Source organism: Neomonachus schauinslandi, chromosome 14, assembly GCF_002201575.2.
Source record: "Neomonachus schauinslandi chromosome 14, ASM220157v2, whole genome shotgun sequence".
Taxonomy (NCBI): Eukaryota; Metazoa; Chordata; class Mammalia; order Carnivora; family Phocidae; genus Neomonachus; species Neomonachus schauinslandi.
In genome coordinates this window covers 4710479-4737639 of record NC_058416.1, presented here as the reverse complement: position 1 = coordinate 4737639, position 27161 = coordinate 4710479, and the positions used below count along the sequence as shown (strand labels likewise).

The following is a 27161-nucleotide window of genomic DNA, read 5'->3' as shown; positions in this document are numbered from 1 at the left end:
AATTGTTCTAACAAAGTGTCCACACTTGTACGGCAGAATAGAGGCGTGTTACTGATGACAGATCCCAGTGGCTCACCAGGAATACGTAAATGCTGTTCATCCCACAAAACAAAGGTGGAGAACAATGAGAACCAGGGGCAGCCATGGGCACAAGATCACAGAAGAAACAAAACTACGTCTCAAAGGGTCTCATCCTCCTCCGCCTCCTCTTCTTTCCCCCTTCACTGCCGACTCCCAACCACTAAATAAATTCTCCCATCCATGTGGCTAATTTTTGACGAAGCACAAATTGATGTAACTGTTCAAGGGAGGGTATTCAAGGAAATACCTGTATCCTGACTTGTAACTTGATGTAAGAGCAAGTAAGATGTTGAGTCAATGCTACTTGCCTGGTCCAACCTAGAGCTCCCCTTTTTCTCCATAAGACAGACAGACAGACAGACAGAGGGGCTTCAAGGGAGGGCAGGGGTACAAAAACATTGCTGCATACTACGCACCACTCCTGATCCCCCACACTCAACAAGAAACAGAAGGTACAAGCTAAGAGAATGTGCACATATCTTCAGACATGAGAACACTAAAACTAGGACTTTAAAAGCAGTATCAAAGATATACATACAGACTTTTTTTTTATTATACAGAAACCAGGTTACACTAAGAAAATAAAACAACAAATTACCTTTATACAGCCATCGAAAACATCAGTTCTCCAAGAGAGGCCAACTTTTCCAATAAGAGGTAGGTGTTCTGTGTTATTTTTGAAACTTATAACAACAAGCTTCACATATCCATTTTCAATGGATCCTGAAAAGATTTAAGATTTTTTTAATTATGACATATCCATGCAGGACAAGTCAAGACTCTTTAGGCTTGCTGTTTCATAAAGAATGCCTCATCTAGCCACGTCCTGGATGCAGGCATCTGGCTTGAGGCCGGTGGCATACCCACACTCCAGAGACAGAGACACAAGTGCACACTCTGGAAACACGATCTCAAAGGGGGTGGGGGGAGCTGACTGGGGTGAACCTGGATCCCACCTGTCACCGATGAGAGGTTGCTAAGGAGGCTGAGGTTCTTCTGATTTGATTAAGCTAACAGCAGTACAAACAGTACACAAGAACTGTGGAGCTTTCCAGAAAGCAGATGCCAGAGTGGTCCAGACATGAGATGTGAGGGAGCAAGGAGGGCAATGTCCAGAGGACTGCGGAACTTGAGAGCAGGGAAGTATGGAAGAGATGAGAAGCCCCACGCACATAAAGGAATAAACATCTTTCATGTGCTTATTAGTAAGTAAAAATCCTTGCACTTGCTACCAACAGCTTGAGACCAGAGGCCTTGCCCCTCCTCTGCCTAGTTAAACACTGACGAAGAGCTACCTGGCCACTAGCAAGGGCCCAACACAATCCAGGTGCGCGAGTTCCACTACCCAAGGCCCTGATGCTCAGACAGCCCCCAGGACTGCTGAGCTTCCCGCGACCATGAGCTCTGCACCCTCCTTTTACGTGCCCTAAAAAGTGACCAGCACGCGGGACAACATAACAGCTCCTTGACTTGTACGCAAGCTTTCTTCAGAGAGAGACACCTCGACAAAGGTAAGATGTGAGTCACAGGGCAAAGCAGACAGAAGAATGGGGAAGAACAAATGTTCTTTGGCCTTAGGTGGGTTATTTCAGGAGAAAAATAAAGCCAAAGCTAGGCTGCCTTAGGAGCCAAAAGCCCTACCCTAGAAATTCAGCAGGTGCTGTCACGTAAGCTGAGCCTTAGTGCTGCTTTGCCAGCAGCCTCTTCTGCGACACGGTAATGGCTCTAAGGGAGAGACCCCTAGGAGCAGAGCTTTCCAGCCCTGCAGGAGGGTGCTGGGAGCCCATCTGTACCAAGGACAGAGGCAGCCCACGACGTGGTCCCCTCGCTGCTGAGTAATTACCAAGGACCGTGCAGCTCCTCTCCTCCTCTCCCCCAGTGCGGGAGCGAATGCCAAATGACACTGACCCTTCCCGGCAAGAGCTCCACTGTCACCTCGGCAGGGCTCGACGGAAGCAGGGAGGAAATCTGTGAGAAGGGAAGCCTCAGAGGAGACGTGGTAATGACATTCTGAATGGACCAGATGTGGTTCTGCTCTGCTCTATATTACTGCACAGCCATGTGCAAAATCGAGAGAGACCTCCGACCGGCTGGCATGTGCACTGGCAGCCAGACGATGCCGTACAGAAAGCCGCGAGTTCATTTTCCATGTGGCTTGTCCTCAGGACACTGCAGAAAATGGACCCCAAAGTACAACAGCCAATAACATCTCAATGGCAATTGTCTAAGCTAATAAACATGAAATCTCTGTGGAAGCAAGGACTGTTGTTATTTTATTACCAAATATTCTCCCGCTTTAGAACAACTTTAACATTTGCAGTATCTTGAAAGGTCAGAGCTCTCTCGGCATGCTCTGTAAGTGCTTGTATCTATCAGAGACAAAGGTTAAGCTCACCCGACATTTAAACAATCTGCACACTGAATGTATGTGTGAAAACGTGTGTATATAAAATAGGCAATATTTTTGAGTATTTACTGTACACCAACCATTGTGTTAGGCACTTTATGTAGAGTAGCTTAAAAGACTACTTTAAAATATCTTAAAATCCTACTATTAATTATGTATTACAGTTTTCTGAATTCACAGGTGAGAGAAGGGCACACAAAAAGATTAACTGTACGTCACCCAAGGTCATACCACTGGTAAGTGACAGAGACATGATTCAAACATTATGTGTCTATTATAAGATGGATCTTATAATAGATTAAAACATATACAAAAAGGGGAAACATAATCACCTATCTGCTTAAATACTGAGAATTTATAATATAGATTTAAATTTTCATAAAGTTTTGCTTTTGTATTACTGCCAATAGAGAAAAATCTATAAATTAGCAGACAATATTTGCTGGGGAATCACTTACGGTTCCCCCAAATTTGTGGCAATTCCTGTGTCTATGCATCTCACGCTTACTCCTCTCCCCTCCCCAACCTTCGTATAACTAGGTCATAAGTGGCCTGGTTCCCTCACTTGAACTAACATACCCTTAGTGAATTCCTGTATTGCTTAAACCCATCAGAATAAATTCTGTTGTTAGAAACTCCAACTCCAGGGCGCCTGGGTGGCTCAGTTGGTTAGGCGACTGCCTTCGGCTCAGGTCATGATCCTGGAGTCCCTGGATCGAGTCCCGCATCGGCCTCCCTGCTCGGCAGGGAGTCTGCTTCTCCCTCTGCCCCTCCCCCCTCTCATGTGCTCTCTCTCATTCTCTCTCTCTCAAATAAATAAATAAAATCTTTAAAAAAAAAAAAAAAAGAAAGAAACTCCAACTCTGGGCACCTGGGTGGCTCAGTTGGTTAAGCGGCTGCCTTCGGCTCAGGTCATGATCCTGGAGTCCCGGGATCGAGTCCCGCATCGGGCTACCTGCTTGGCAGGGAGTCTGCTTCTCCCTCTGACCCTCCTCCCTCTCATGGTCTCTGTCGCTCATTCTCTCTCTCTCTGAAATAAATAAATAAAATCTTTAAAAAAAAAAAAAAAAAGAAACTCCAACTCTAACCTACCAAACCACAAGACCATCCCCAAAATGCAGAGAAATTAAATTCAAGGCTCACTGCCCTTGGCTTCAAGTGACATTCACTTACAAGCCTGGCTTTTAGAGTCATGAAGGCCTCATTCCAAGCCCTGCCCAGCCATTTACTAGCTGTGTAACCATGGTCAAGTTCTAAGCTGAGTAAAATAAGGACACAAATAGAAAGTACTTTATACGGCTTTGTGAAGATTAACAAAACGAAGAATACACATTAACATTACAGGGTAGATTATTATATATCCCAGGCTAGATGTGCTAAGCACCTTATATGTATTACATCCTCTAAGAGCCAAGTCTACTGCCAAGTAGAAAGTAGGTATGTAGCATGTGCATGGACGACAAGACTCAATAATTATAAACACATCTGTTTGCCCAAATGACCTACAGATTTAATGCAATCACAATCATAAACCCAGCGGGCATTTTAATAACTTATGAAGAATCAATATAGAAAAATAAGTAAATAATAAAATTTGATAATCTGATTCTAAAATTCATATGGAAATACTAAGGACCTATAAAATAGCCACACAATCTTAGGAAGAAAAAAAGCTGACTTCAAGACTTACTATAGAGGTACAGCAATCAAAACAGTGTGGCATCACTGTAAGACACGCAAATAGATGAACAGAACAGAATAGATGGGTTTAAATACAGACCAACACTTTTACACGCAATTCACTTTTAACAAAGACATCAAAGTGATTCAATGAGAAAGTCTTTTCACAAATGGTGCAAAAAAACTTATTATCCATATGGAAAAACAGAATGAACCTCAACCCTTACCTTATACTTAACACAAAAATTAATTAGAGATGGATCATGGATCTAAATGTAAAGGTTAAAACCATAATACAACTGGAGGAAAGAATATCTCTATAACTTGGAGTAGGAAAAGTTTTTAAGCCCCCCCCAAAAAAATTACAAAATAAAAAAACTGATAAATTAGATTTCATCAAAATGAGAAACTTCTGATCATTAAAAGACACCATTAAAAGGCAAAAATACACAGTGGGGAAAGGACAGTCTCTTTGATGAATGGCGTGGGGAAAATTGGACAGCCACACGCAAAAATAAAAATAAAACTGGACCACTATCTTACACCATATCCAAAAATTAACTCAAAATAGATTAAGACTTGAATGTCAGACCAGAAACCATAAAACTCCTAGAAAAAAACGTAAGCTCCTTGATATAGATCTTGGCAATACATTTTTGGATCTGCCTCCAAAAGCAAAGTCAACAAAAGCAAAAGTAAACAACTGGGACTACTTCAAACTAAAAAGTTTCCACACCACTAAGGAAACCATCAACAAAGTGAAAAGATAACCTACTGAATAGGAGAAAATATTTGCAAATAATATGGCCAATAGGGGTTGATATGCCAAAGAACTCATAAAACTCAGTATCAAAAGAAAATCTAGTTAAAAAGGGACAGAGAATATAAAAATGTTTTTTCCCAAAGAAGACATCCAGATGGCTAACAGACCCATGAAAAGATGTTTGAAATCACTCATCATAAGAGAATGCAAATCAAAATCACCCTGAGAGATCTCCTCACACCTGTCAGAATGGCCAGTATCAAAAAAAAAAAAAAAAAGAAAAGAAAAAGAAAAAGAAAAAAGAAATAACAAGTACTGGTGAGAATGTGGAGAAAAGGGGATCCTTGTGCACTGTCGGTGGGAAGTAGCTGCACTAATTTACACTTTCTACCATGGAAAACAGTATAGATGTTCCTCAAAAATGTTTTTAAAAAACTACTGTATGGGGCGCCTGGGTGGCTCAGTCGGTTAAGCGACTGCCTTCGGCTCAGGTCGTGATCCTGGAGTCCCAGGATCGAGTCCTGCATTGGGCTCCCTGCTCGGCGGGGAGTCTGCTTCTCCCTCTGACCCTCCCCCCTCTCATGTACTCCCTCTCTATCATTCTCTCTCTCAAATAAAAATAAATAAAATCTTAAAAAAAAAAAAAGAAAATGGGGTATATAGGGACGCCTGGGTGGCTCAGTTGGTTAAGCGGCTGCCTTCGGCTCAGGTCGTGATCCTGGAGTCCCGGGATCGAGTCCCGCATCGGGCTCCCTGCCCGGCAGGGAGTCTGCTTCTCCCTCTGACCCTCCCCCCTCTCGTGCTCTCTGTCTCTCGTTCTCTCTCTCGCAAATAAATAAAATCTTAAAAAAAAAAAAAGAAAATGGGGTATATAGGGACACCTGGGTGGCTCAGTTGGTTGAGCGAGTGCCTTCGGCTCAGGTCGTGATCCTGGAGTCCCGCGGGATCGAGTCCCGCATCGGGCTCCCTGCTCAGCAGGGAGTCTGCTTCTCCCTCTGACCCTCCCCACTCTCATGTGCTCTCTCTCATTCTCTCTCTCGCAAATAAATAAAATCTTAAAAAAAAAAACAAACTACTGTATGATCCAGCAACTCCACTTTTGGGTATTTGTCCAAAGGAAATATAATCACTATGTCAAAAAAAAACAACTTTGCATCGCCATGTTCACTCCAGCATTATTTACAATAGCCAAGGCATGAAACAACCTAAGTGCCCATCAATGGATGAATGGAAAAAATAGGTAACACACACACACACACTAAATAGAATATTATTCAGCCACAAAAGAAGAAGGAAATCCTTCATTTGCAACAACATGGGTGGATCTAACAGACATTACGCTAAGGGAGCTAAGCCAGACACAGAAAGACAAAACCCTACGCGTCCACTTATATATGGAATCTGAAAAACGAAACAAGTGAAAAAACAAAACTCGTAAATACAGAGAACACAATGGTCATTGCTGGAGGGGAGGAGTGGATGGAAAGGGTGAAGCAGGTCAAGAGGTACAGACTACAGCTTCGAAATACATTAAGTCACAGGGATGTAATGTACAGCATGGGGACTACAGTCAAATATTTGTAGAGCATACTTGAAAGTTGCTGGAAGTTTCTGTATGGTGACAGAGGGTAACTAGACTATTGCAGTGATCATTTCACGATGTATCAATATCCAATCAGTACACTGTACTACAGAGAGTAATGTAATGTTATATGTCAATTATACCTCAATAAAAAATGTTTTAAAGATACCATTTAGAAAATGAATAAGCCAGCCACAGACTGGGAAAAGACACTTGTAGAACATTTATCTGCCAAACAACTGGTATTTAGAATACATAAAGGACTCCCATAATTCAAGAATAGACAAGTCATTATTCTTAGAAAGGTGAAAGGATTAGTAGATGCTTCAAATAGAAGACAGGAAAGTTACCAAAAAATGGCCAAGAGGCACGTAGACAGGCGCTCACCACTACTGGCCATTAGGGAGACACAAATCAAGGCCATGATGATCATCTTACTCCCACACACTAGAACAACTAAAATTTAAAAGACTAATAACATCAAATGTCGGCTGGGATATGGAGCAACCAGAACACTCGTACAATGCTGGTGGGAGTATAAAATAGTACAAACACTCTAAAAAAATATTTCGGCAATTTCTTACACACAGAATTTTTTTTTAATCTTTTTTTAAAGATTTTATTTATTTACTTGACTGAGAGAGACACAGCGAGAGAGGGAGCACAAACAGGGAGAGTGGGAGAGGGAGAAACAGGATTCCTGCGGAGCAGGGAGCCCGATGCAGGGCTCGATCCCAGGACCCTGGGATCATGACCTGAGCCGAAGGCAGACGCTTAACGACTGAGCCACCCAGGCGCCCCCCCCTTTTTTAAAAAAGATTTTATTTATTTATTTGAGAGAAAGAGAATGAGAGAGAGACAGCATGAGCGGGGGGAGGGTCAGAGAGAGAAGCAGACTCCCCACCGAGCAGGGAGCCGGATGCAGGACTCGACCCCGGGACTCCAGGATCATGACCTGAGCCAAAGGCAGTCGCTTAATCAACTGAGCCACCCAGGTGCCCTGAATTTTCTTATACATAAAAAAATGTCTGGCAATTTTTAATACATAAACCTCCCCCAAAACCCAATGATTCCAGTACTAGGTATTTTGCCAAGAGAAACAAAAAACTTTTGTCCACAAAAAAGACCTTCACAAGAATTCTGTAACAGCTTTATTCAAGATAGTCCCAAACAGGAAACAACCCAAATTTCCTGTCCATCAACAGGAAAACAGGTAAGCAAATTGTGGCATATTCATTCAATGGAGTATTACTCATCAATAAATAGGAATAACTATCAGTACCTGCAACAGTATAAATGAAACTCAAAGGCATTTTGCTGAAAGAAAGAATCTGGACACAAAAGAGTACATCCTGTAGGATCCCACTGATATAAAGTCCTAGAACAAGAAAAACTAATCTATGGTGAAAAAAAGAATCAGAAAAAATGTACGTGGGAGTTCTTGTACTATTCTTGTAACTTTTCTAGGTTGGAAATTACATCAAAATAAAAAGTTACCAAAAAAGTAGCACTCAAAGGTGAGCTGTTAGCAGCTCTATCAACCTTCCTCTGAAGGTCCCCTTTGCTTATGACAACTAGCGGTTCTTTTCCTATCAACGGATAACTCTGGGAATGCCCAAATCTGTGTCCTCAGATCTTTCTTCCTCTTCCCTTAGGGAGTTTAGTCCCTCAAAACTTCAATATTCACCTCCATGGCTAACAGCACCTTTCAGCCTACACTAATCTCTTCCTTTTCTAACCCCTGCTGCACATACACCTGAACATTTAATTATACTGGATTGTTTCTGCATGTTAGAGGTTTACTGAAATAACCTACAGTCTTTGGGAATAAAGGTCATGTCTTCTATGGCGTGATTAATGGCACTACTAATCACATTTCTCATTTCTCAGCTATGATTAGAATTCATTTTTTGCCCCATAAATAGAACATTGAAAAGGCAGGAAGTAAAGAATGTTGGGAGCAGAGACTGACTGATTGTTTGGTTTGACTGAATGATTTTCCTAAGGCAAACAGGGAGAAAAGGGAAGGGGGTTAAAGCAGAATAGTACTGCCTGAGGCAGGAAAAGCAACACACATCAACCCGAAGAGCGAGCACTGAGTAAGGTGGGGCCCTGGAGCGCCATCTGAGAGACCAACGTAGTACCATGAGTTAATGGACTGGACATCAGGAAGCAACTCTCAGGTGGGTGTGTAAATCTTGGGTAAAGAGGAAGGAAGACCCTACAAACTCAAATACATTTAGTATTAATAATTTAAAGCTGCAGAGACTCCAACGTTACAAAGGAATAATTAATAACAAGACAGAAAAGTCATTAGACTCTAATGATCAAAAAGAATAGGCATCCGCTCTTCAGGTGAGAAAATCTTGAGTATTTCCCCCTTTCCTTGTTAGGTATCTAACATAAATTTCCTCAAGGCAAACACATAGCTTCTCTCTTTTTCTCGGCTATTTTCAGATACCTCTGTTGTTTCCCAAACCCCTGATACACATGAAATTTAAGTAGCTAAATACAGACACAGATCATGGACTATGAAAAGAGAGGAGGACTCTGAACATGATGAGGTTCAGAAATTTCTCCCCTGGTTTCACTTGCTGTAAGGACTGTAAGAGTGAAGTGAATTGGAGCTGTGTTAGAAGGAGACTGGAAAAGTAGAACTCTCAAATCTGTAGGACAATTTCCCTCCTGAATCCAGAACTGTTGAGTATGACAACATCAGTAAAATCTCTTAAGTCTCTGAGCCACAGAGTCTCTACTTCTTTCATACTAGCGAGAACCCTAACAGGCTACATTTGCTGCTAGTATTGTTCCTGGTACTGGTGACAAAAACTCGATTTTCAACAGGATAAAGTGTGTACTTAGAATCTTTAAAAGCTCACTGTTCATTAATTCAATAATGTTTCAAAATAACTTTTTCTATTGATGTAAATATTCAGACTGGTATTTTCATAAGACCCAGTTCTATCTTCCATGCCTGTGGACCAATATTCTATCAATCCAGTCTATTTCACTATGCATTATTTTTTTCTAGGCTAGTCTTTCCAAAGATGTTTAAGGAGAAGGTATATGGATATTTGTTTTGGGCTCGCCAATATCTGTTCTGCCTTTCTCACTAAGCATGTTCTAGTATTCCTCTGAGACACACACGCAGGTCAGTCCCCATATTTCAGATGGTAGCATCCAGGCTCAGATACGGAGCATCCCAATACACCTGGCACATTACTGAGTCAGGGATGAGTCCCTACGCCGACTAGAGCCAAGGAGATGCAATGAGACTCCTGGGGAGGGGGTGCTGGAAAGGAGAACCTCACACTAGGACATGAGATCTAGTGCTAGCCAGAGCTGCCTTGAAAGTAGGAACTGTAACTCAGAATATAGTGAAGCAGGAAGAATCAGAATGAGAGAGACGAGGAGGGACAGACAGGCTGTCTAGACATATCCAGTCCCACTGACAGGCAATAAGCCCTCACATCAAACTGTTTGAAATAAAACCTCCCCCTGGATTTTTCAACATGAATTCTTTTTGCTAAGCCAGTTTTAGGTTAGGTTTTCTGTAGTTTTCAACCAAATTTTTTTATCTGTACAGAAGTGCTTTTTTTTTTCCCCCTTCTAAAATAATTTTTGAATCAGAAAACATGAATATAAGTGGAAAAAAAAGATGATGATGGGAAAATAGATTTGAGATGATGCTGAGACACAAATGGCTAAATGCAGGTCCCAGAGGGGGTAGGAGCATCTATATTTAGGAAAAGAAATTGGGATATACTTTTTGGAAAGAAGTGGGACATCTTTTTCGCTGAAACAGGAAAGAACACAAAGAGACTGTAATATACTGACAATGTGACAGCAGATGAGAGAGGAAGATCAGGAAGCACAGAGGTGACAATGTTTCTTAGCACATCAGGTAGTGAGCCCAAGAACAAGGAACAGAGCAGGAAGAGGACTGTGATCATATCTAAACATCCCTTATATGACATATAAAGGGGACTTACGGTGAGCTGATTAAAAGACTTCTGAGTCGCAACAAGGGGTAAGCCGGAGTCTGACAGCACCAATGGACACCCATTTGTGATTTCCCCCAAGGAACTGGGGCACATTCAAGTTAGGAAGCAGCATCACGGTGAGCAGTATTTTAGTTATCGATGCAGGGAAGCCACAGGGCAACAAGGAAAGGGGCTCTGAGGTGACTGGAAAAGTAGAAGCTCTGAGGTGACTGACAGCAAACATGTAACCCAGGCTGTGTGCCCTGAAAATCATGGCAGAAAGGGAACGAAGAACCAGAAGAAGAAGAAACCCAAGAGGTCTGTAGAAGGTACAGGAATCATGGAGGGTAACATGCTTGTGATCTGAGAAGTGGCTCTAAGCTCAACGTCCTGATGGTCTAAGGTTCTAATAACAACTAAATTCACACCAGGGAAAAATTAGAAAACCCATTTCTTATGTTTCTTATTAGACGTAACTTCCTCAAACTGCTTGTTTTAAGAGATTCTATTTTTCAAAAAATAAAAAAAAAAAAGATTCTATTTTTCACAATTGCCTTAATAAATATCCATGAGAAAAGCACAATGCATTATTTAAACAATATGCTTGAAAGTGAAAACATAAACAAAATAAAGACCTCATATCCTTCCTTTTAAATTATTTTAAAAATTCAAATCGCCATAGGGAAAGAAAAAATCAAAATCTGAGGTCGAATGTCACACAGAAGTCAGAGTCCAGAACAGCAGGAGACGATGAGAAGGACCCACAAAGAGGCCTCTCCTCACACAGCCTGTGTTTCTGCAGGGCCAGCTTCAGACACAGCCAGCTCTGCTGCTGTCATTTTGAAACCCTTACATTTCCAACAAGGAGCCCTGCAGTTTCATTTTGCACTGGGTCCCACAAATCACATGGCCTGTGTCTTACTTTTAGATAGGGTACTTCAACTCTTTTTTTTTTTACTATTACCATATCATGTATTATTTGTTTCAGAGGTACAGGTCTGTGATTCATCAGTCTTCCACAATTCACAGCACTCACCATAGCACATACCCTCCCCAATGTCCATCACCCAGCCACCCCATCCCTCCCACCCCCCTCCACTCCAGCAACCCTCAGTTTGTTTCCTGAGATGAAGAGTCCCTTATGGTTTGTCTCCCTCTCTGGTTTCATCTTGTTTCATTTTTCCTCTCTTCCCCTATGATCCTCTGTCTTGGTTCTCAAATTCCACATATGAGTGAGATCATATGATACTTGTCCGTCTCTGACTGACTTATTTCGCTCAGCATAATACCCTCTAGTTCCATCCATGTCGTTGCAAATGGCAAGATTTCATTTTTTATGGCTGCATGATATTCCATTGTATATAGCTCTGGCATAAAAGGTATGGAGATGCGGGTTCTCCTGTTCTGTGAACGGTAACCTGTAATGCTGATTTTTCATAATGGCTCACCAAATGGACAAAATAGGAAAAATGTACTAACAACCAATGAAGAAGACACTGTAAAGAATTATCTGTTCTAATTTTCATAGGTAATCACCACCCCCAGACGGGAGTGTACTATTTCTAATGTCTTCGTGTTATGATAAATGCTTAGAGAGAATAATCTGACCTAGAAACATAGAAAGTAATTACTATCAACAGAGGGAACAAAACAAGTCATTTATTTTTGGAATCACAACAGTAAAAATGAGATAACATGCTACTATGAAAAATATTTGAAACAAAGTATTAAAACCTTACAAGTAGAATTTCTTTAAAGAGAGGTTATCTGGGCTTATCAGGTTCTGCTGAACAGCTGAAACCCCACTTTTCTGGAGGAAAAAGAAGTTTCTGAAATCCATACCTTCTTTTTCTCCCCTCAATATTTTCTATTGTGTCTTATAGAGTTAAGTACTGAACATGTATTATTTAATCAGTATTTTAATGAAGAGCATATTGCAGAAACTCTGTAGGGTATAGCCTGAATCTAACAGAACACGGAAACATAAGCTGAAAGAATTCACTCACAATGGCAACATAAAAATGAAGCACTAGTGAGTGGAGGGTCCACATAGAGAACACTTCTTCCGAGGGCAGTGACAGAGACTTAAATAAAGAAGAGAGTCTGAAACCCTAAATAGAAAGAGATCAATGCCTTCCAACTTAACATACACATTTAAAGCAAATCTGATCAAAATCCAAATGAGATCTTTTAAAATCTGGCCGAATGATTATTAAATACATCTAAAAGAATAACTGGAGGGCGCCTGGGTGGCTCAGTTGGTTAAGCGACTGCCTTCGGCTCAGGTCATGATCCCGGAGTCCCAGGATCGAGTCCCGCATCAGGCTCCCTGCTCTGCGGGGAGTCTGCTTCTCCCTCTGCCCCTCCCCCTCTCATGCTCTCTCTATCTCGTTCTCTCTCAAATAAATAAATAAAATCTTTAAAAAAAAAGAAAAGAAAAGAAAAGAATAACTGCATTAAAATAATAGAGAAAACTTAGATAAAAATTCATCAGTAAGAAATTTTATATTGGGGGAGGGACACATAATTTCATAACAAAATACACAAGAGGGTGAAGGGCTGGCTCAGTCTGATGAGCATGCGACTCTTCATCTCGGGGTTGTGAGTTTGAGCCCCATATTGAGTGTAGAGATGACTTAAAATAAATAAGCAAGGACACTGAAAGCTGGCCATGGCCACATGCCTGGGAGAGGCAGCAGCATGGTGGTTCCTGTGAAAATGCCCCCCACAACACACACAGCCCACCCAGCGGCCGCCACACCCACACACTTCTACTGTAGTCAACAGCCTTTGTAAATAGTCAAACATTCAAAGACACATGAAGATGTAAAACAATCAAATGTCACTTTCACCTCTCAAATGATCCAATATTTTTCAAAATAACACACATCACAATAGCGCTACAATCATGAAAAACTGAGACCAAAAGTCCCATTGAGAGAACGGGTCAATGCATCATGATAAAACCAAACAATCGGAGGCCATACAACTTTTCATGATCAAATTTGCTAAACGATTCAGTGACATTTTCCCATGTGGGAAAATGCCCACAACGTAAGGGGAAAAGGCAGAGTATGGCACTGTTCACGAAATGTGGTCCACAGATAGAAATAGAGCTGTATGTTTGAAAATGGGCCAAAATATAAACAGTAGTTGTCCTTGGTAAATTTTATTTGCTTCCTTATAAACTTCTATATATTCAGAATTTTCAAGTCCTATAATAAAAAGGCATTCGTTTTTAAATGCGTTTTTCTAACAACTCGAAAAGTCAAATGACAGAAGCAGCATACTTTAAAAATCCTTTGCCTTTGCTTCTTCTCTATCACTCCCTCCCAATCCTGATAAAAAGGCTACAACATGCTGTCCTGGGCAAAACCCTTTTCCTTTAGCTTCTGAAAATTGGTAGTAATTAGCTTGATACAAAGATGAAAAAAACACATTCCTTCATAGTTTGCATTGCTGATCATGCCTTTTTTCAAGCTCTATTTACACATCAAAAACGCAGCTGCAGTATTTCCTGCCTGCTCCTTCCAGAGGCCGGACCACACTCCCGTGGAAGTGCTCACAGACAGTTGTGCGGAGCTGAGTCAACACAGCAGCCCTGGGACTGTCTACTCTCAGGGAGGCCTGCTGGCAAGGCTGGCCCGTGGCTGTCTGGGCACTTGGATTCCAGAAGGATTCCCACCTCATCTTTCCTAACCCATATGAGTGGCTCACCGCATCATCCTCCAAAAAGCTTATGTCAACCACATGATTTATGCTGAGCGTCCTTCCCTCGGGGAGTCTGGAATGTTGCAGTGCCAGGCAGAGGGTGCCTACAGGACCAGTCCCCAGTAAAAACCCCAGGTACTGAGTCTTTAAATGAGCTTCTCAGGCACACAACCTTTCACACGTGTTTTCACAGCTCATTCCTGGAGAAAATAAGTGCCTCCCAGGTGACTCCCTGGCAGAGGGCTTTCCTCTGCACATCCCCCCACACACGTTCTCCCCTTTGCCAAGTTTGCTCTGTACCCTTTCCCCTAATAAACCTTAGCCATGAATACTACTATATCCTAAGTCCTGTGAGTACTCCCGTGAATCACTGAACCCGGGTTGGTCCTGAGGACCCAAGGCCACAGTCCACCCACGTTTCCCAAAGAACAGAAGACAGAATGCAGACAGAGAAATACACGAGGCACTTCTGCAAGCTTAACTCGCAGTTTCATTCACAAACCACTCTTTCATTATTTCCTTCACTGTTTATCCTTCCTACCCCTTTGCCTCTCATAAATCTACTTCAGGTGACAAAATATTTCTTCTCCTAAACTGCCTTTTAGCTTGATTTTAGGGACAATACACAAAGAAGCAGGTAGCAAGTATGGACAGGTACAGGGATCATAAATTTTTCTTTGAAGAGAGATAATATGGATCCTTTAGGAAAACTCTGAATCCAGCCATGACTTGTCAAAGTGGCAGAACACACAAAAATACAAAGAGAAAACTTCCCAGGTTCCTTGGGGGAGGAATATGACAAAGTTCCAAGGGGAAGGAGTCAAGCCTTGAGGGAGAGAAGAAAGGACACAGATCCTTTTATGGGAGGTAGTGCTGAGAGGTAGAAATTCCTACCCCTCAATACAGTGTCTGACTAAGGGAAGAAGCTTGAGCAATATCTTATAAAATGAGGCCTTAGGCTACTCCTGAGCACTCTGGAATAGAGCCCATTCTGACCTGAATGGGTGAAGGCAGGTGAAGAATATAGCAGGGCTGGGCAGTCACCAGCCTGGGAACTCAGCCCACCAGACCAGTGTTGGGATCCTAAGCCAAGAGGCATTAGCTATGGCTTTCAGCGGATGAGGACAGCCCTGCCGAACGCAGGGCCTTGCTGGTGGGCTGCGGAGGTACTGCTCATCCTGGGTATCTCCCACTGAGCCAGCTCAGGCCTGGTCTCTTCTGCGTGTCAGGAATCTCACTCCAGGCACCAAGAACTAACCAGGGTCTTCTGCTTTGTTTGCAGTAACATGTATGATAAAAAGGAAAAAAAAAAAAATCTAAAGGACCTTGCAGCAAAGTCCATGAGACTTTGAGAACAGAGACTAAGATGAGACTAAGAAAACAGAACAAAGGGATAGCTTGTTCAGAGAAAATACTGTGATGGAGAACATCTCAACTGGCCAGAACTCACTCTGATATTTCACTGGCCTTGGGCCACCTGAATATAAACATGGCATGAATCCTTTGATTATGTGTACTCCCTGCAGAGTCAATTCTCAAGAGTTTCCCAGCCAATCTTAGGCAAATGATTCTGTACAATGCATTCTGCACTACCACTCTAGAGAAATATATACACATCCTCTGGAAGATGACGGTATGCTCAGATATACAGGTATATCGTGGTACAACTCATTAAAACAGCTAGTAATTGTTGTGCTGTGCGCCCCGCATTTGTGGGAATAACCTGATAAAAGACTCTGGAGCCACAAAAGATGTGTACAGGGGCTCTGCTCCACCTCAGTGACAGCACACACTCTTGGTCAGTGGGTTTAACAGGAGGTAAGGCCAGTCCCCTCTAACTATCCATTTTCAAAATTTAACCAAGACCTGGATGGTGATCACACAGGTGTTTGCTTTATGATGATCTGTTTCATGCATTTCTGTGTGTCAGTGCACAATACAAAGAAGTTTAGTTACAAAAAAGAGAAAAGCAAGGGAACAAGTTAATACACAGAACAGTGGTTAACACAACATACAGAACCAGCAAGGAGGGACACAGAGGTGGCTTCAAAGACACTGGTAATGGTGGATTTCCTAAGCTGCGTGGTGGCTACGTGGGTTTTATTGTTTTTTCCGTAGACTGTCCACACATCATATGTAGGAAAGAATGTATTACCTCACAATTAAAATTTTAAAACAAAACTTTTATCAGCCACTCCATATGCACATGAGTATGTCTAAGTGGATTTTAGCCTCAACTTTGCAAGTCGCATTATAAATTCCCACAGGGGTTTTTTAATAAAACTGCAGTGAATTTGTGGACTAAATTGGTATGTCCTCAGAATTCTTATTTAAAGACCCTACACAATCACCAAATTCAGGCTCCATTTATAAGTTATGTCATATTTAATAAAGCTGTGCCCTTTCCATGCCCCATGACTCCTGCTAACTGGACGCCTGCCCATTACCCTGTCTGAACACTGCACTGGTCACTTGTTCTGCCCTTCCTGAGGACCCCCCACGAATCCCTAGCCCCCCGCATGTGCCTGCCACCTGGCTCCGCAGGTTTCTCTGTACAACCTGAGGAGGGCAGGCCCCGTGTCTGACACGTCTCTGCCCTGTGCCCGGCACCATCCTACCTTGCCCCTTTACTTCCTCCAATCCCTACAGATGGCCTTGTTAGAATCAGGCCAGGTTTCTCATGTCTCACTGACGACAAACAGTGGACAGACCCACCTCAATGCTGGGGGCATGATGATAAAACATTTTATCCTTGATAGGGAGAAAAAGTGTTCTTAAAATCCAGGGCTAAGTGTTGTCATCCCCAACCGCAATGACATAGCCAGAATTTACTAAATATACCACATGGTGCCACAAGACAGTTTCTCAAAAACTGTAGAGGACATTCCAGTTTGTACTTCTTTAAAATGTGCGAGGACGTGGATGGCAGCAGCGCCCTCTGCTGATTCCTGAGCGCAGAACCACATGCCAAGGAAAGGCGTCCCGCATGTGCAAGCTTCTCAAGGTGGAAATCTGTTTTCTAATTGTGAAAACAGATGAAAGGTGAGTTACCTCCATCTCAGCTTCCCATCCTCCTCCATCTCCCTCAGTCTCTGGATCTTGTATAATCATCTGGCCTCCCCAGCGGGCTACCAGCATTAACAGAGAAGTGGCTACGGACTGGAAGGACCCTTCCTGAGCGCCCTTAGGATGCCAACACTTTCAAAAGACAGACCAAGTCACACACACAAGAACGCATATTCTAGAAGCATGTCCCTGAAAGTACAAATATATGGAAGACAATGCAGCCCAGTATTTAAGACCCACACTCTGGAGACTGGCCCACGCAGGTGCAGATGGTGCTCGGCCATGTGTGAGCTGTGTGTCGTTAGAGAACTGACCTACACTACCAGCTCCAGCCACTTCACCAATAACAGTACCCAACTCACAGGCTTGCTATGAAGATTAGGTTGAATAATTAATATAAACATAAAACATTCAGCAAGAACCTATAATGAGTGCCCACAAGTTTTCCCTGTACTATCGTCTTCCTTATTAAGGGCACAGCTCAGGTATAAGGAATGCATACAAAGCTTAATCGAGGTTTTGCTGTATTTGTTTAGAACTAGGAAAGGGTGAGTCCTCTCCTCCGAAGTAATACGTACTCCCCTAAGATCTGACCTAAGACACCTAATCCCTGGAGGACACAGCGCAGGCTCCTTAGATCCTGTTAGATAAGAAAGACTGGAAGTGAGAGGGCACTTGAGGATGTCCCAAGAGAGAGAACAAATTCTCCGCTAACACAACCCAGAGGGCACATGTGTTTGTACCCTGAGGATTGACCGCCGCACGTTAGTAGCCCCCTCAAGAGTATGTAACAGAAAGAGGAAGGAGATTTTATTCTCTATTTCAAATAACAGAACAAAGTTAAAAGGGTTGAAGTACTAAGAAAAAAGGCAGAATTTTCACACCTTCATAAAACTGGGAGGGCCATTCCCAGGGCAGGACCCTGAGCAGAGGCTGCAGAGCACATTCAAGCCCAGGAGGGCTCGTTTTCTAGATCACCTTTCAGTTCCTTCCTGATTCAGACACTCCAAGATTCTGGGCCTAGCAGGAAGGGCACTGAAGAAAAACAAGAAACCCTGAAAATTAAACAACGCAGCCAACTCAAAAAGCTAGAAAGAGATCAAAATAAACCTAAAGAAAACAGATGACTTTCTAGGAAATCATATAAATACTAAAAACTGATTCAATGAAAAGTAGAAAACCTGCTTATAACCAGATCAGAAACAGATTTTTAAAAATGAAACTATAAATAATCTGTGAGTGTAAATGGAAAACACCAAATACCAACAGTAACTTATAAATAAGCATACATATGACATAAGAAGATATACTATACCATTAGAAGATATACTGAGGAAATTCGTTACATTAGTAGCATAAAGGAGACGGAATCATATGATCATCAATAGTTGCCCTAAGATGTATTTGACATTTAACAACCATCTCCAATATTTTTTTTAAAAAATCCAGCTACTTTAGGAATAGAAAGTTCCTTAACTAAACTGCCTTGTATGAACACATAATACAAACCTAGAACAAACATCCCTAGTAATAAAATATTTTATTAACTTCGTATCCCTATTAAGTTAGAAATCCCCCCCCCCAACATAGAAGGGAATTTGACAGTCTCTTTCAAAATAATATGTGCATTTGCCCTCTGGCCTAGCAATCCGATTCCTAAGAAAGTATTCCAAAGACAAACTGGCAAAATATAAAAGGATGTATGAAAAAGGCCATATATTTACTATACCTCTACCTGTAATAGCAAAGCCTGGAAATCACAGAAAGAAACCATTTAAAAACTGCCTACCTATAGCTGGTTTAAAAAGAGAGAATGAGAAAAATCTCTATGTCATTCTAAAGAATAATCTTCAGAATATATTACCAACTGGAAAAAAGCAAGGAACTTTTAAAAAGTAGTATCATACGCCTCTTTAGAAAAACTGGGAGAAATATAAATACACTGACATATAGCATTCTATATTCAGAAAAGAGCATTTAAAGAATAAGCCAAAGGCCAATATACAGGGTCACCTTTGAAGAAAGGGAGAGAGCAGGGATGAAGGACAAGGGTAGAAGTAAACCTCTCTGAACTTCCTTGTTTTATAGTTTCAACTATAAACCATGTAAATGTGGAATGTAAATTTTTTAAATATAAAAATAGAAGGAAAGCAATCCTGAAAAATAAAAAAATCAACTGAAACAAATCACTCTGATTGTATGTCAAAGTGGTAGCATAACCACACAGAGAATTACTTTAGGTGATTTAACTCTCTGGCATGATGTATCTTAAGCCCATAAAGAGTCACAGGAAAATCTTAACTAAAAGAACATTATTCAATGGGTTCATTATTAGTAACAATATCAGTATTGTTATTTTTATTTATTTTTTTATTTTTTTTATTTTTTAAAGATTTTATTTATTTATTTGACAGAGAGAGAGAGAGCACAAGCAGGGGGAGTGGCAGGCAGAGGCAGAGAGAGAAGCAGGTTCCCCGCAGAGCAAAGGAAGCCTGATGTGGGACTCGATCCCAGGACCCCAGGATCATGACCTGAGCCGAAGGCAGTCGCTTAACCAACTGAGCCACCCAGGCGCCCCAGTATTGTTATTTTTAAATTATTATATATTTTGACGTTGTTTGGGACAAAGACTTTCAGCATGAGAAAGAGATACCAAGTATATAGTCAAAGAAGTTAATTAAAAACCTTAAAATCTTTCATTTAGATGAATGCGTGATTTATTTCTTCCCATTATAAAATTTACAAACTTTCTTAGCACTGCCTACAGAAAACGCTAAAAGGAATGAAAACCAAAGAGCAACGTGCATCTCCAGGATCTAGATTATAGTTTCTAAATACCATAGTGTAGTGGAAGCAGAGCTCCTAGGTAAAAGTTAATTCCAGATCTGTGCAAGAAACAGCAAGATGAGCTCGAGGTATCTGGTCACGTTGGAGTATAAGCAAGCTACCAAAGATGACTAGTCAGGTCAAAAGACCACAGAAGACGACGACAATTTGAGCATCACAGTAACTATAAAAGGAATAATGACTGAAAATAGACTAAAATACATAAACTACATTTTTTATCTATGAGTTCATAACACTACTTCCCCCCCCCAAAAAAAAACCTCTAAGTCATCTTTGAAGACTGTTAGAGCATTAATCACTATTCTGTAAATGAAGAGAAAGACTCAAGCATGTACCCTGCCCTTCCCGTACTAATCATATTTCAGTTAACTAAATAGTTGATGAGAGAAAACTCTTCTTTACAGAAGGATCCTAGATAATGGGCATAGAGGGAATGATTGAACTAGGGAAACCTCATTTTTGCAATCTCTAATAAAATAATGGATATAAGTGCCCATCATTTGGTGAACATTCACAGAGAAATTCGTAATAGAAGCAGCAAGCCAAAAAACTCCTTAACCCACTGATCAATCTAACATAATATTTATACAAATGTCTTAAAAGATACAACATACCAAATCTCACTCAAGAAGAAACAGATAACTTAAGTAGCCCTCTCTCTATAAAAGAAATTGAAGTTAAAAACCTTCCCACAAAGAAAGCTCCAGGCCTTGATGGCTCCCAGGTGAATTCCACCAACCATTTAAGGAGAACTACTACCAATTCCATGCAAAAGCCTCCAAAAAATCCCAGAGGTAGGAAGGAATACTTTCCAACCTAATCTATGGCCTGAGACCAAAGCCACATAAAACATTACAACTGGAAGATACAATGAAAGGGAAGTAACAAAGATAAAATACTAAAGATCTTAACAAGAAATGGGCAAAACTAGTATGAAAAAAATTCTGAAACACCCTAAAAGACATATAAGTATCTTTGAACAAAATGAAAAACAAACCACATTCTTGGGTAGGACAATTCAACAACAAAGATGTCAATTCACCTCAGGTCAATATATATATTTGACATAATTCTAATAAAAATGCCAACAAGCATAGAAGAACCTAGAAATCCTGAGTCAAAAAACAAAAACTCAAAGACAATGGGGGTGTATCAAAAGGGCACAGAAGCCAGCTTGAAGTAGATCCCAATGATCAAACTAAGGACAATTTTAGCTTCAAAAAGAATAATGTCTGTAATTGTCTATAAATTATTGAATAAGTAAAAAACCAAGCGTCCACAGTGACACTAAACAACAAAGACAAAAGAGAGAGAGTGCACTCAAAATAACTTCCACCACAGGAGGTGATGATAACATCCATTCCTTAATCTGAGCATTGGTGGTCAAAAGAGAAAGGTCATTTACCCTTCCACTACAGGAGTTCACCAGTTGATGTGGGGAATTTCTTTAGAAAATCTCAACTAATAAATGTAGAAATATTAGAAAATCACCATTAATAAGAAAATCACCAAAAATTAGAAAATCACCATTTTCTAAACACTAAAAGAAATTGATTCAGGCAAGGATTAGTAATGGATGTCAAATCTATTAAATGAAAGAATTCTGGGGAAGAGGATATTCAGAAATGAAGTATAAAATTTCCCCTATAAAATATTACCAAAAATGTTTAACTTGAGGGGCGCCTGGGTGGCTCAGGCAGTTAAGCATCTGCCTTCAGCGCAGGTCATGATCCCGGAGTCTTGGGATCCAGCCCTGCTTTGGGCTCCCTGCTCCGCGGGGAGTCTGCTTCTCCCTCTCCCTCTGCCACTCCCCCTGTTGTGCTCTCTCCCTCTCTCTATCTCTCTAGTAAAACAAATAAAATCTTTAAGGAAAAAAGAAAAGGAGGAAACAATGGAGACAAAGGAGAACAGGGGGCACTCTACATTCCTTCTTCCCTTTCACTCAACGGAGGCCTCCTCCCTCTCAGCCCACTCTAGTGTCTGTCTCAGCTTTGGCGAACATGATAAACATGGATGCAATAGAGACAGAAGGGTGGTTTCTCTTTATTCTTATCCTGGACACGTGTTACACTGGCCCTGTGGGCAAGTTTACTTGAGAATTCCTTTGAGAAAGAAGGGAAGAAGTTTGAGGTAGGGGGAGGAGGCACAGCAGGGCAAAACAGTAAGGAGATTATCTATAGAAAAGATGAGTAGAGAATATTCCAGAAGGTAGAAAGATGGCAATGAAGGAGACGGAGCCCAAGGCTAACGAGACTAGATCCGGCCATGGGATTCCACAAGTCCTAGGATGAGGTATGGGTATGGGAAGACAGAGTGCCAACAGATGATCAGTGAAGAGACAATTCTTAACTCAGATATAAAAATTGGTCCCCTGTTATCTCCAACCTTCTAATTTCACACTGAAACAAAAACTCAGTTTCACCTTTCTTGGTAAAGAGACTGCGAAATGTACCACACATGTAGAAAATTCCACCGCTGTGCATATCAACATGGAGCTGGTAGCCGTGCAGTCCGTACTCTGGGTTGTCATCCAAAAGAGGGGTATGAGGAGGTAGCTCGTAGGGGCTAAAAAGCAAAACAAAACATACACACAAGTTTGTCAACACCAGAGATAAAATGTTTAAACTGAAAATACTCTTTAAAAAAATTAACATCCATCCAAACACCAGCTCCTATCAATCCTCTACAGGGTTCCCGATAATCTTCCACACCGGGAACTCAAAAGAAACGCTTTGTATTCCTTTCACCAACTTCTATAAAAACAGGCAAAGGAATGAGTTCCCTAAGGATCCACAAGATGACCAAAGATGAACACGTTTCTGGGATCTGCCTAGGACAGCAGCTCTACAAAGACAACTCTGCTCCTCAGAAGTCTCAATAACCAGAGGATGGAGCTGCTCAGCAGGAAAATGCACCACACAACAGACCTACAGATCAGGAACCCAGGCAGAAGACCCAAAGCTATGAGGGACTAAGTTTTATTCAGTAAGAAAACCCTTACTTTGTAAGGTAACAAACTCAAAAACATTCAGGAGCTTTTCAGATAATTGTTAAAAAAATGAGTACTGAGAGCAGTCGTGAAATGAAAAGCATACTCCCCCACTGAAGACCTTCAAATTCATGGAAAGACACATACTGTGTTAACCAAGCAAAACACATCTGCAGACCCGACTCAGCCATGGGTCTGCGTGCCTTGCAAGATATGAAAACTCACATTAGTGCAAAGAATGGGAAGCATCTTGATGCACTGGCATCTTGCAGTAATGACACTATCCTGTCCCCATAAATAATATTCTTCTAGGGACATAATCCTTAACCCAAAACAAATAAAGCAAATATGTACTCATGAATAATCCAATTATTTTAGCAACAGCTAAGTAATTATGCCTGTTGGCTTGTGTCTACTGATTAAAAACAGAATATCCTTGTAGCTATTCTCGGGATATTAAGATGGTATCAACTTCTAATCCTTTACATTGACTCTACAAAAATTTAACACATCCACATATAAATACATACACAGTGGCTGAGCCTAACGTGCTCTTCTCCACAAGGTGATGGAAATGAAGATTTGCCATAACAAAAGCCAGTTCTTCCTCCCTCTGAAAAGTTAATTAGAAAGAATACATTTTCAACTGAAATATTTTAATTTTTCACAAGGTCGTTGTGAAGATCGCAGCACATTCATCTTACAAATAAATGCAGTTTCTTACAACTGTAAGCTTACCACAATACTAATGCATTATTACTGCTAATACATTATTACTATCCAATAAGAATTACATGTCATATTGACAGCAGGACCACAATTCACCCAAATACACAGATCATGCAGTACCAAAAGGATTAACATCCTAGCACTTGTGAAATATCAAAATACTCTATTATACACAATTGTGAAAATATACATTGTTAGTTCCAGGTTCTTTCAAACTCTTTCCCAAAATAAGGACAATAGTGGTAAGACCTTCACATATACAAGATTAATTCCACAAATACTTAACATCAGAGGCATAGGTTCCTCTCTTGAGTACCTGCTTGACTTGGCAAAGCCAGGGGGAATGAACAGAGTCACCCACCAGGCTGAGTAGCAGAAAATGTGACTGTAGAGGAACAGACATCCATCTCTCCCCAAATTCACAGCTGACACTGACTGGTGGAGGTAATCCAGAATGTGCGATCTGAGGCACCGCTCTCCAGTAGCCAGCCAGAGGAATATTGGACCGACCAGGGTTCTCATAACTACGTGAGCCAACACTACGTGAGCCAACACAGACTGATGAATTCAAGTCAAGGAAATGCCCAGCAAGCCAGCTGCTGCCTGGGCCACAAGTCACCCTCACGCAGAGAGCTAGGGAGGGACAGAAAAACTGACTGCCTCAGCAGGTTGAGAAAGACAAAGTATGATGAGAGGATGATGCCGTAGATCTTGGTTCTGTCCAGCATTGTTTAGACTTGTGGACTGTTATTCTCAGCATCACATTTGTGAACTTCTATCTTCAAACCACCACAGACCAAGGCCACAGATCTCCACACATGTGTGGGGTACAGAGAAACATCACAGTTACACTCTTCACTGAAGTGACTGCCCAGAAACTAACCCCAGAGGAGGGAGCCAGCCAACAGCCTCACCCCGTGAAAAAAGAAACCTCATCTAGTAGGAAAGGAGAACTCTTTAGACACTGTCCCCTGGAGGGCAGATTACACTCAAGGCCACACGTCTGGGATCAGAAACACGTGTGGAGACTGGGTAAACACAGGGTAAGAGACACTCTGGCAGACACGGGCTGTGAAAGGAGGAGGAAGGAGCATGGACCGCTGGGAAGGAGAAAGGGGGAGACTCCCATGACACGGAAGGGAGAACGCGAACAAAACCATGCAGGCAAGAACAGGTTGCCTGTCATTTGTGACAGCAGAACAGCCGAGTGGCCTCCACAGAACAGGGGGTGATTTAGCTAGAAAAATGAAGTTGTTAGGACGTAAAACAGAATGTCGTTAGTGGAAAGTTGGAGGGACCTCACATTTGGTGTCATGCATCATGGTGAGTCAACGTGGAGCTGGGAGGAAGATGGCACAGAGCAGGCAGGGACTCGAACCTTACCTTCCACAGCCCCACCAGGAGGCCTGGGTGTAGACAGAAGATCCGGATGAGTCGGTCCCAGCCAATCATGGTGGATTCAGTTAAGTTACTCAGGTTGTACTTTGCAATTAAAGAATGCCACCGAGGTCTTTGAACATCCATGACAAAGGAAAGAAAGAGAAATGAGCTTTCACATCTGGAGTGTTAACAATTCTGTCTAGTGTATCTAAAAATACTTTTGAAGACCATGCTAATCATGTGCACCTTGCTAATAAATGGTGCATGGAGGGTCAGGGGACATAAAAACTCCTATAAATAAAAGGAAAATGGACACACCCAAATTTCTCACCCAACTATGTTTTCCTTCCCCTCCTCCTTGCTCTTACTCTCAACTCAACAGCCCATTCAGAAGTAAGTGGAAGAATCATGAGGGTGAGAAAGAACCATCTTTTCTCCTCTTTCCCTCAGAGCCCAGCACAATGTCACCATCAAAAGTAGATTCTCGTATGTATTCCTAATCAAGGGAAATAATGCATAAGCAAAGACAAAATATTTTAAATGACAAAAAGCAGGTGGTCTCAGTAGGCTGTCTGAAAGCAGATATATAGAGATATATAGATATATATACCTTTTAAAGTTATTATCAAGGATAACTCAGAGAGGTTGAAAATTTTAATATTAGAAAATGAATTTAAACCCAAATCCTGAGTATTGTCATGAAGGAGATCCACTGTGAACTCTGTATTAGAATTAGTGTCTAAGGGTAACAACTCAGATGTGTAAGGAAACACAACTCTGCTATTCATCATAAGAGGTAAAAACAACAGAATGAAACATTCTATAAGCACTATGATGGTAAACATAGATGTCTGTCATTTCCAGGGACATAGAGATAGTTTAGGAAATTATAAGGGAGATGAGATCTCAGTGGTCAATGAACATAGCTCAGCATTAGAGGCAAGTCCCTAAGGAGCTGGGGCCACATGGCATTCAAGCATTCTCCTCCAGCTCCTAAGACACCAGCCGGCAGGAGACAGGTATTCAAATGTTCACTAAGTAAAAGAATGAGAAAACTAAGGAGTTCAGCGGTGGCACCGTTTCCAAGTGGGAGCATGAGAGGGGGAGGCTTTAAGCATCAGAACCAGATCTGCAGCTTCCAGACTACCCTGGTCTCTCCCTCAATTTTCAAAGGACTTTTTGTGCTGAAAACCACAATGGTTAGGGAGAGGCGGTCGGCGAGCATGTGCACGATATGTGACCTAAAAATATACCCCGCATAGGCAGACTACACGGGGAGGAAGCCAAACAAAGGGTTAGGAACCTAAGTCCAGCATCAAGGAAACCTTAGATCCAAACCTAAGGTGCTCAGAAATGGTAGTCACTGCCTGTGTGGACAGACGAGGCCGGGTGGGGCGTAAAAAAGCCTCCTCTCACACTCTTCAATGGGCCCAAAAGGAGAACACTCCACCATGGCTCCAGACCAGTTTAAACAGACCCCACAGAGAAGGGGCTAAGTCCTCATGTGCCTTGGCCTCACAGACCACAGAGAGAGATGAAGGCTAATATTTACCCAACATTCTTCCCAAACTTGGAGAAGTACAGCATAAACCACAAAATGGAGAACACTTGCGAGGAGAAAATTTCATGAGTCTGACTAGAATGGTAAAAATTACAGGAAAATTCAAATTGCCAATTACATAAATAAGGTTTTCACTGCTCTTGAAAAACTTCTCATGGAGGAAACAAAAAAGACCCAAATAACAATCACCAAATTTCTCTTTTGCTGTCACACACATGCATAAGGGGTTTGTACTTCTGCATGATCAAGGCATTTGCTCTCCAACTTGCGATAAAAGAGCCCATCAAGGGCGCCTGGGTGGCTCAGTTGGTTAAGCGACTGCCTTCAGCTCAGGTCATGATCCCAGAGTCCTGGGATCGAGTCCCGCATCGGGCTCCCTGCT

General features: G+C 41.6%; 1 protein-coding gene across 1 annotated transcript in view; it reads right to left on the bottom strand.

Moving 5' to 3' along the window:
- The window catches only part of FBXO15 (F-box protein 15), a 41899-nt gene that overhangs the window by 5362 nt on the left and 9376 nt on the right, over positions 1-27161 (bottom strand). The window contains exons 5-8 of the mRNA XM_021686251.2: positions 25222-25348; positions 23640-23722; positions 22543-22685; positions 680-804 (exon numbers count right to left, since the gene is read on the bottom strand). Of these exons, the coding sequence (XP_021541926.2) occupies positions 680-804; positions 22543-22685; positions 23640-23722; positions 25222-25348 (478 nt within the window). The remainder of the gene's footprint in view (positions 1-679; positions 805-22542; positions 22686-23639; positions 23723-25221; positions 25349-27161) is intronic.